This window comes from Olea europaea, chromosome 3, assembly GCF_002742605.1.
Source record: "Olea europaea var. sylvestris chromosome 3, O_europaea_v1, whole genome shotgun sequence".
NCBI classification, from domain to species: Eukaryota; Viridiplantae; Streptophyta; class Magnoliopsida; order Lamiales; family Oleaceae; genus Olea; species Olea europaea.
The window spans coordinates 20,485,306-20,496,387 of NC_036239.1; the positions used below are offsets into that span (position 1 = coordinate 20,485,306).

Here is an 11,082-nt window from a genome sequence, read left to right on the forward strand (position 1 = left end):
TGAGATTGTGAATTGATTATGTGAAATTGTGAATTGCACTAGTTTTGTGAGTTGCTTCCAGTATTTGTGATTCATTTGACATCTCGAATTACTCCCACTCCTAGTAGTAATTGGGTGATCAGTGGATGAATGATAGCACAATTGTTTATGTGGAGAAAGATATATTGAGGTTCAATAATGAAGTTATTATACAATGATATCAAAGTATAAAAACTCGCAAAGAACAAGTGTAATATATAAATTATGTCGTTTTTAGTATTGATGTACTATTGTTTTATTTTCTTATCGTCATTAAATTCCTGACCAAAACCTCGACATTTGTCGTCGAAAAAATTTTGCCCGCACTGAACTAAAATCCTGGCTCCGCCCCTGATGATGGACATTCACAATTTACAATTGGATTGCTACCTTAACAAATAATATTGCTAGAAAAGCTATGTTATCCAAAAGAAAAAGAAATAATATTCTTTGCTTACTCTTTCTTGTTTTGCTAATATGTACCAAGCAGGGGGCATTATGAACGTGATGGAGCATGATACCTCATGATTACAAGAAAGAAGAATTCGAGCATTCATGCTACGATGAAATCTGTAAACAAGCTACGGGTACCCGGGATTTGGATGGACAAAATTGATTTTCCCCAACTGAATTATACAAGAATGTCTACTTAGTAAAATATACGATCTAGAATATATTTTCATTTTTTTTTTTGAACATACTATCGTCCCAATCATAATTAGATGATACATGGTCAAGTCTCTTATTTAAGCAATGCAATATTATCAAACATGTCTCAAAGTATACAACGTTCTTAATAAATTTGCTTATGCTTAATCCTATTAAATTGTCTATAGTTACTGATGCTACCAAAAAATAGTACCTGAAAGATGTCGAACTCGATGATTGAACTCCGAACTTTGATGAACACGAACGGCTTTCGAATACCTGCAACAAAAGCAACGAGATGTGTGCTCGTCGCCTCTCCGATACTTAAGTCAGATAGGGAATTTAGTGCGTGAGACTATAAACTGGGAATAATGAAAAACGTACCTTAAGAATGAACACGGGTTGTGTATTTATAGGTGTTAATGATGGAGTCCTAGAAGGACTTATCCTTTTGCGGTCCTTATCCTCGTAGGATAAGGAGTTAGTGTTTTATTCCAAGTGTTCAAACATTGTTTGAGTCGAAGAAGGAGTCTAATAGGGTAAGGTGTAACGACCCGGACCTCTCGCCCAAGCCGTTAGCTTGTGTACTGTCCGCTTTAGGTGGGCCTTGTGCCCACTTGTCCCTCACGGGTTTCTTCGCATCCCCCAGGATTCAAGCTTTTGACCTCTACATAAGAGAGATTTAAGTTGAATCCTGATACTAATTGGGTTGTAACGATCCGGACCTCTCGCTCAAATCGTTAGCTTACATACTGTCCGCTTTGGGTGGTCCTTGGTACCAGAATTCAACTTAAGTCACTCTTATGTAGAGGTCAAGAGTTCGAATCCTAGAGGACGCGAAGAAAGTCGTGAGAGACAAGTGGGCGCAAGGCTCATCCAAAGTGAACAGTACGTAAGCTAACGGCTTGGGCGAGAGGTCCGGATCGTTACAAAAAAAGCGCTCGATTGGTATCACGATTCAATTTAAATCTCTCTTATGTAGAGGTCAAGAGTTCAAATTCTGGGGGACGCGAAGAAAGTCGTGAGGGACAAGTGGGCGCAAGGCCCACCCAAAGCAGACAGTACGTAAATGGGTCAATGGGTCGAGTTCGGGACTACAAGATCTAGGGTCATCACAGGCCCTCTTGCATCAAGGTCATAGATTTTCCGTCCAAGCATGATCTATGAGTAAAGATGTAAATGCATAGATGTCTAGACACCTTTCCACGTGTCAAGCGTTCAACGAGATGTCAGAGAACAACCTCAGATGGCTGCCACGTGCAATGTCAGGTCACGATCTTAGATGGTCGCCACGTGTCTTCGTTCAAAGGCCAGGATTAATAGACTGTTGAACTTCCAAAGACCCCTATAAATAGTCACCACATTTCACTTTCAATTTTCACTCTCCAGTAAAAGAAAGCTCGAGTTCGGGGATAGTGGGTTGGTTAGCGATCATCCAAAAAAGGTGAGAGTTCGGGCCTTTAAGTTTTAATTATTTGATTTAGTATTATGTCGAGTAGTAGTAGCAATAGTACGGGGTCGAGTAAGAGTGATAGTAGCTATCCATCCAGGACCTCGAACCGTAGTGATAAACCTGAGGACGTAGGCACATCCCTGATCCCCATGGCCATTCCTGTTAGTTCTCATACTGACGACTTGGTCTATCCTAAAGATCCGACCAAGTACAAGGAACATGTGATTATTAAGATAGTGAGAGAGTTCGGGGTTATGCCCATTTGTGATGTGAGAGCCCCAGGATCTACCGAGACCGTGTTAGGAGCTCGAGAGGAAAAAGATCACGTTTTTTAGAGACGCTCTTAAGGTCGGGCTTAGGTGGCCCCTTCACCCATTCTTCATCCATTTCCTAACCTCGTACTATTTATGCCCTGGCCAACTAGCCCCGAACGGTTGGAGGTTGCTAGTATAGTTCTTTATATTATGTAGGTGTCTCGAGATCGAGCCTAGACTCGATCTCTTACGAATGGTCTATGATATGAAATTCTCCCCGGCGTACAATTGTTTTGTTTACGTATCAACCACGAGGGGGTTTAGAACGCCTGAAACACTGAGCTCACTTCGAGCTTGAAAGGAAAGATTCTTTTTTGTGAAGCCTCAAGACCCAGACCATCCTTTTAGCCTGAAGTGGGAAATCCCTGATAAGGATAGGTTCAACAGAGGTCAGGCCTATTTCGAGGTTTTAGAGAAAGATAGGCTGAGGTTAGTGAATCGCGATCCTTTGGCGGAGAAGATCGACAATCTTCTCGAGGATGACACCCTCGACCTTGCCAATGTAAAAGGCCTCGAGGTACGATCTTTCTTTTTATGTAATCTTTGTCATTTCATGTGTAAGCATCGATCTATAGTTCGAGCTAATGTCTTTGTCATTTCTGCTTGCAGAATTTGAGATGTCTTTCGATCCGTCCGCACTCTTGGACAATGTACGTCAAAAAGCAAAGGGCCCGAAGTCCAAAGCCCCGACGACTACTCCGTCCAAGGAGAAAAAATGGGCACAGGAGGCCGCCCGTCCAACTTTGGTGGACCTGGGGCAGAGCTCACAAAACCCGACCCCTCCACGGCAGCCAGCCCCCCAATAGCAAGCTCAGGTTCGTACTCCTTATTATGGGTCGAACCTCCTAGTTGATGACGACGACCCTATGCCCACCAAGTCGCTCGAGGAATACGCTGACTGTGCTCTTATCCAGGACATAGTTGACAAGTATGAGAAGGAGGTCGATATGAATGAAGGGGCTCGAATTCTTGAGCTCCTTATGAAGGTTTACCTTTAATATGAATGCTTTTGTTACCCTCGATAGGTTTCTGCATTCGTACTAATGTCGGGTTCCATACTTATTTTTGTGGACACTAAGTGTAGCTCGGGGTCTGGGGCTTAAGGGCTTGAACTCCTCAGATCATATAGCCAAGCTCGAGGCTAAGAGCGAGGTTACGTTTAAGAGGGCCCAGGAGCTTGAAAGGACCCTGGAAGCGGCCAAGACGGACCTTAAGACGGCCAAGGACGAGGTCGGGTTTGCAAGGGATGAAGTCGAGGAGGCAAAGCTCGAGCTCATTCAGTCCCAAAGCTCTTTTGAGGAAAAGATTGCGAATGCTCGAGCAAAGGCCCGAACTCAAGCCGTCGATGAGTTCAAGAAGTTCGATAAGTTCAAGACTCTCCTGGGCCAGTACGGGTCTGGCTCGTATTACTATGGATTGCGGCTAGCTCGTTCATTCCTCAGGACCAAGCTGTCCGAGGATTTGAAACCCTTGGTTGATGAGCTAAAGACTGTGAATGAGCTCGCAAAGGACCTCGAGCTTTCTTCTTCTGAGGGTGATGGGGATGATGATGACGACGATGCTGGGACCCCTAACAATAGAGGCGGGAACAACCCCATCGATCTAGATTAGGCCCCTTCCCCGACCCCAAGATAGATATTATTGTAACTTTTCTTTTTTGCTCATGTATTTTGCCCGTTTTGGGCTTATGAACTTCTTATGAACTCGTCTAAATGCAAAGTTTATTGACCGAACTGGGCTTCCATCTTTGAGAGGCTTTTTCTTATCAGTTCATGCATTTTATTTCTGCTATGAGATCGTGCGTTGATTTTGTGTTCGTGTGCGAACATTATAATTTGGAATTCAAGCTGTTATAACGGTTAAGAGTTCGGTCGTTAGTGTAGATCACATGTCGCAATCAATTAGCTCATACATAGCTCAACCGTGTGTGTAAGAGTTCGAGGATATAGTCTGTCCTAACAATAATGGTCGTTGAAGCTTATGGACAGATCGATCATTTTACCTTAAAAATTGGGCTTCTGTTTCTAAGTTCAAAGATGTTTAGTATTGATTTTTCAATTTGTTATATCGAGGGACGATCATTGGGTCGCTGATGTTTTAAAGGATAAGATCGGGCATGGTTACGTGGTGTAAACTTATTTCATGCCCGATCTCGATCTCAAAATTCCTTATAGTGAGGATATTTTGGGATCGAATAGGTCGGGCCTGTTATGCCTGACCTGCTGTTATTTGATGTCGTGTGTTTGGTTCTATTGGTCGAGTGTTAGTTGCATGTATAGAGCACAACTTTATGCTCACTTGGTTAAGCGTTAGCTGTATGCGTAGGGCACGTCCTTATGCTAATTTTATTAAAGTGTTAGCTGCATGCGTGGTGCACGGTCTTATGTTAACTTTGTTAAAGTATTAGCTGCATGCGCGGGGCACGGCCTCATGCTAATTTTATTAAAGTATTAGCTGCATGTATGGGGCACGGTCTTATGCTAATTTTATTTAAAAATATTAGCTGCATGCGTGGGGCACGACCTTATGCTAACTTTGTTAAAGTATTAGCTGCATGCGCGGGGGCGGGGCACGGACTTATGCTAACTTTGTTAAAGTATTAGCTGCATGCGTGGGGCACGACCTTATGCTAATTTTGTTAAAGTATTAGTTGTAGGCGTGAGGCACGGCCTTACACTGATTTTGTTAATAGGGGAGCAATATCATAAAGAAAACTTCGTGTATCACTAAGAGGGCTCAAGGGCGTTGATACCCGAGCTTATTGAAAAGTGAGTTGTTAGGGCATTGTAGCTCAAAAAATAAAAACGAAATAAAACAAATATAAAGTGGGCATGCAAGCCTTAAAAGAAAAAAAACTATAGCTATAGCTAGTTACTTGTAATAAATTTTCAGGTTATCGGCGTTCCATGGCCTTGGGAGCAGCTTCCCCGATGTGTCTCTGAGGTTGTAGGCTCCAGCTTTTAGTTTTCGTATGACCTCGAAAGGTCTTTCCCATGTTGGTTCGAGCTTCCCTGGTCGGTGACCGGCAGCTTCTGCTTTTCTCAGGACAAGATCACCAGCTCTAAACCTTCTCGTCTGGACCTTGTTGTTGAAGTGTTTCACAGTTCTATTCTGATAACTCGCAGCTCTAAGTGAAGCTTGTTCTCTTAGTTCTTCAAGCAAGTCAAGGTGCTCAGTATGTCTCTCCATATTCATCTCGAGCTTTCTTATTGTAGGGAGGCTGATCTCGATAGGAATGGTAGCCTCAATTCCAAAGGCAAGCATGAAAGGCGTCTCACCAGTTTCTATTTTGTACGAAGTCCTGTATGCCCATAGTATAGAGGGCAGTTCATCAAGTCAGTCACCTTTGGCATCCCCTAATCTTATTTGAAGGTCATGTAGTATGATCCAATTAGTTACTTCGGCAAGCCCATTACTTTGTGGACGTGATACCGAGGTCAAGCGATGATCAATCCCATGAGTAGCGCAGAAGCTCTTGAACTGTGGATTGTCAAATTATCTTTCGTTATCTGTAATGAGGACTTTCGGTATTCCAAACCTGCATATGATGGACTTCCATATGAATGATCGGAGTTTTGGCTCTGAAATTGTCGCCAATGGTTCAGCCTCCACCCATTTTGTGAAATACTCCACCGGCACAGCTACAAACTTTAATTGTCCTCGGGCCAAGAGGAATGGCCCAAGAATATCGACTCCCCATTGCTCGAAGAGAGCTGAGTAATGAATGAAAGTTAGCTCCTCTGCAGGAGCATGTATGGTGTTGCCAAACTTCTGGCATTTGTCGCACTTCCGAACGTACTCCGCGGCGTCTTTCTTCAAACTTGGCCAGTAGTACCCATACCTTATTAACTTATATGCAAGAGCTCGAGATCCTTGATGATTTCCGCAAATGCCTTCATGAACTTCAGTCAGGGCTTGCAGGGACTCGGACGGCTTGAAACATCTTAGATAAGGGAGTGTAAAACTTCTGCGGTCTATACCGAATGCTTCTAGCAAGTCGAGGGTCCACATGTAGGTTGCCATTACTGATGTAATCAACTATTGGGTCGATCCAGGAGGGCTCGTGATCGATGTCCATGACGCTTGGCTTTTAAGCTATGCTGGGTTCTACAACTACCTTGACATGTCCATGCCCATAAAGACAAGTCTGGATAATGCATCAGCTTTGACGTTATCAGCTCTAGCCACCTTCAGGATTTCGCAACTTATGAACTGCCTCTGAAGATTATGCACTTTTAGACAGTATAAGCTCATCTTCTCGTCTTTTCTTTCAAAGACCCCTCGATTTGCCCGACCACTAGCTGTGAGTCACTAAAACCTTTGACATGCTCCAACTCGAGACCATTTGCAATTTCTAGGTCTATGATAATGGCTTCATACCCTGCTTCGTTGTTAGTGACTTCAAATTCAAATCTGAGCGCCCATTATATCTCTGTAGCCTTATCTGGGTTGGTGATGATGATGCCGACCCCCGAGCCTGAGCTATTGGATGCTCCATCTACGAAGATCTCCCATATTTTCAAGGCCTTGCTCGGGTCATTAACCTGTGTTTCCGTTCCGGGGTCCTCAAGTGAGCTCTACTATGAAATCAGCCAAAGCTTAAGCCTTGATTGCGTATCGCGGTTTGAACTCTATGTCGAATTTGCCGAGTTCAATTGCCCATCTCAATAGTCTTCCTGAGACGTCTGGCTTTTGGAGTATGTGTCTAAGAGATTGGTTGGTGAGTACCACGATTGGATGCGACTGAAAATAAGGTCACAACTTCCTGGCAGCTACTACCAGAGCAAGGGCCAGCTATTCTGCAAATGTGTACCGTGTTTTTGCATCAAGGAGTACTTTACTTACATAATAGACAGGCTGCTGAACTCTTTCCTTCTCCTTTACCAAGACTCCGGTTACTGCATTCTGGGAAATGGCCAAGTATAATAACAACATGTCACCGGGTTCAGGTTTGGTAAGAACTGGAGGTGTTGCTAGTGTCTATTTGAGCTCTTGAAAAGCTAAGTTGCATTCTTCATTCCAGTCGAACCCTCTATTTCTCCTAAGTAGTTTGAAAAAGGGGAAACACCTGTCCACTGCCCGGGAAACAAACTTGTTCAATGCTGCTACGCAACCTGTCAACTTCTGAATGTCCCTTTTGCACTTAGGAGCCTCCATACTTATCAGAGCTTGGATTTTATCAGGATTTGTCTCTATTCCTCTGTGTATAATCATAAAACCCAATAATTTTCTAGATGCCACCCCAAACGCACACTTTGCCGGATTGAGCTTCATGTTGTACCTCCGTAACGTAGCAAACACTTCCTCTAGATCAGAAACATGACTATCCAGCTGTTTACTCTTAACCACCATATCATCCACATATGCTTTGACCGTTTTCCCAATTAACTTGGTGAAGATCTTGTTCACCAACCTTTGATATGATGCTTCAGCATTTTTCAGTCCAAAGGGCATGACCCTGTAGCAATAGATGGCTGAATCTGCCATGACTGAGGTCTTCTCTTGATCTTCTTTCGCCATCAGAATTTGGTGATACCTCGAGAAAGCATCCAAGAAGCTGTACAACATATGAGCTGACATGCTATCTACCAGATTGTCAATTCGAGGTAGGGGATAACTGTCTTTAGGACATGCTCTATTCAGATCTGTGAAGTCAATGCAAACTCACCACTTTTCATTAGCTTTCTTGACAAGAACCACGTTGGCAAGCCACTCGGGATATTGTACTTCTCGAATGAATTGTGCGCTAACGAGTTTAGCAATCTCATCCTTTATGACTTCTCGTCTTTCGAGTGCAAACTGTCTCTTCCTTTGCTTCACAAATCTTGCTTCCGGATTTACGTTAAGTCTATGTACTGCAACCTCTGGATCAATTCCAGGCATGTCCTCAACATTCCAAGCGAATACATCAAGGTTGCGGGAGAGATAACTTAGCAGTTCAAACATGACCGCTGTATCTAGCCCCCGACCAATTGTTACTTTCCTTCGAGGCTCGATCTCGACCTCTTCCAATCCTTCCACCGGAGCCAGTCTCCCGTGATTTTCATGCTCGAGCTCTATAACTTGCATGACGTTCTTGATTTTTCGAACTCTAGTCACATAACACTGTCGGGCCACTGTTTGGTTACCTCGGACTACCCCGATTCCATTGGTAGTTGGGAATTTCATAGCCAAGTGGAAAGTTGAGACAATAGCTCGAATTCTGTTGAGCAGTGATCTTCCCAGCATGGCGTTGTAAGCCATCGGCGTACGAACAACTTCAAAGGTAGTGATTTGCGTCACCTGTTTACCCTCTACCCCCAATGTTAAAGGCAACCCGACGATTCCTTCCGGGGTGATGACCCCACCTCCAAATCCTTGGAGGGGTGTTTTGACTGGCTTGAGCTGCTATGATGAGATCCCCGTCTGAACGAAGGTTTCATAAGACAGTACGTTTGCTGCGCTTCCGTTATCTACCAGACCTCTCTTGACTTCAAAGTTGGCGATGATGGCCGATATGACCAGATATCATCATGAGGGAATGCTATGCCTTCCAAGTCCTCCGTTCCAAAAGTGATGTCTACTGTATGGCCAAAATTTGGTCTTGAGATGATTGGAGGCTACGTGGCATACTATTTATGCCCGCTGCTAGAATCTCCTCTCGAGGCTGTTCCTCCGACAATGATATTGATAGTACCTGCAATTGGTTGCTTGTTTCCCCGACCCTTTGAGCCTTTTCCTCCGTTCTGATTATTCGTCGGGCACTTGTCATTGCTAATGTAAGAGCCCAAAAATCCCCTTTTTATAAGAGCTTCAATTTTCCGTTTTAAGGCCAAACAATCTTCCGTTATATGCCCGTGATCTCTATGGAAATCACAGTACGTACTCTTGTCACGAGTATCGGGGGGAGACCGTACTCTTGTCACAAGTTTCGAGGGGAGAACGCAATATGGGAGGCCACTTTAGTTCCTCGAGTCCTTGATTTCCATCAGGATGTTGGATCTTGAGGTGTTCAAATGGGTAAAAGATGTTGACGGTGGGTCCTTCCTTTGCTTGACCCTAGGTATATCTTGTCTCAGACTGGACTCATGCGGCCTTTTATGATCCAACCTTCCTGATGACGAAACTTCTCTTTTTGGGGCTATGGTTTCCTCCATATTGATGTACTTCTCAGCTTGTGTAAGTAGCTCGGTGACTGACTTCGGAGGGGTCTTAGACAAGGACATCTTGAATGCTTTGTACTTAATGGCATATGTCAGGGCCGAGACTGCAGTAGTGATATGTAGATCGAGGATCTGAAGCCTTTCTTTATTGAATCTGGTTATGAAACTGCACAGTGTTTCGTTGGGTCCTTGACGCATCTGCATGAGTGATGCAGCTATCATTCTAATTCGCTTGCTGCTCGCAAAGAAAGTGGAGAACTTATCGGCCAAATCTGAGAAGGATGCGATAGAGTTCGGTTCCAATGTGAAAAACCAATCTTTAGCTGCGTTTGTGAGGGTCTGGGGGAATGCCTTGCACAGTACTGCATCAGGTGCAACCTGTAAGTTCATGATATCCATGTACACATTCAGATGATTGATGGGGTCGATTGTCCCATCATACTCCTTTATTCGAGGATACTTGAACCTATCGGGGAGGGGATGCAAGAGGACTTCTGGAGTGAATGACGTATTGGGGGTGAACCCTGTTGCTACCTAAGTATTTTGTTGCATACCCGCTGCTATCCCTTCTTGAATGATTCTAGCAAGTTCAGCAGAGTCCATTGTAACGGACCTTGAACCTGAAGCCACTTGTGGTGCGCCTGAAGTTCCAACCCCACCGTCATCATGGGCTGTCGAAGGACTCGAGCCCGGGCGTCTGCCATAAAGCCACCTTCAGGGGTTGGGGTATGCGATGGGTGCGAATTTCTCTGGAATAACATTTAGGTTAATGCAGCCACCTGCTGACGAAGTTCCTCAAAAGCTCCGACGAAAACAACAGCTTGAGGAGGTGCTGGCATCTCTGACGATTCTTCTTGAGGGATATGGCATTCCTCACGAGGAGGAGGGTTATTCAGGATGGATGAGCTTGCTGGAGAAAAACCTGAACTTGTATTGACCATGGCTTTTGGTAGCGTTTCCCACAGACTGTGCTAATGATGCTACCAAAAAATAGTACCTGAAAGATGTCGAACTCGATGATTGAACTCCGAACTTTGATGAACACGAACGGCCTTCGAATACCTACAACAAACACAATGAGGTGTGTGCTCATCGCCCCTCCGATGCTTAAGTCAGATAGAGAATTTAGTGCGTGAGGTTATAAACTGAAAATAATGAAAAATGTACCTCAAGAATGAGCACGGGTTGTGTATTTATATGTGTTAATGATGGAATCCTAGAAGGACTTATCCTTTTGCGGTCATTATCCTCGTAGGATAAAGAGTTAGTGTTTTATTCCAAGTGTTCAAACATTGTTTGAGTCGAAGAAGGAGTCTAACAGGGTAAGGATTGTGGCTTAAGTAGAATTAGTGCACTCATAGGTCGTTAAGAAGTGCGTGGCGAGTTGCCCTACCCCGACCTCAAAACGTCCGACCTTTATTTGGTAATTTGGGCCCTTTGGGGTGATATCAAGGTCGGGGTCAATGGGTCGAGTTCGGGACTACAAGATCTAGGGTCATCAGTTACT

At 44.2% G+C, this 11,082-nt stretch overlaps 2 protein-coding genes across 2 annotated transcripts; both read right to left on the reverse strand.

Moving 5' to 3' along the window:
* Positions 1 to 7,413: 7,413 nt before the first annotated feature.
* LOC111379723 lies at positions 7,414 to 9,184 on the reverse strand. The gene is made up of 4 exons (XM_023003163.1): positions 9,046 to 9,184; positions 8,895 to 8,995; positions 8,102 to 8,817; positions 7,414 to 7,990 (listed from the first exon to the last, which is right to left on the reverse strand). The coding sequence occupies exons 1-4, from the start codon at positions 9,182 to 9,184 to the stop codon at positions 7,414 to 7,416; spliced, it is 1,533 nt and encodes a 510-aa protein (XP_022858931.1).
* A 190-nt stretch (positions 9,185 to 9,374) lies between these two features.
* On the reverse strand, positions 9,375 to 10,178 carry LOC111379733. Its single transcript, XM_023003174.1, has 2 exons — positions 10,130 to 10,178; positions 9,375 to 10,069 (listed from the first exon to the last, which is right to left on the reverse strand). Exons 1-2 carry the CDS (start codon positions 10,176 to 10,178, stop codon positions 9,375 to 9,377), a joined length of 744 nt encoding a protein of 247 aa, XP_022858942.1.
* Positions 10,179 to 11,082: the final 904 nt, after the last annotated feature.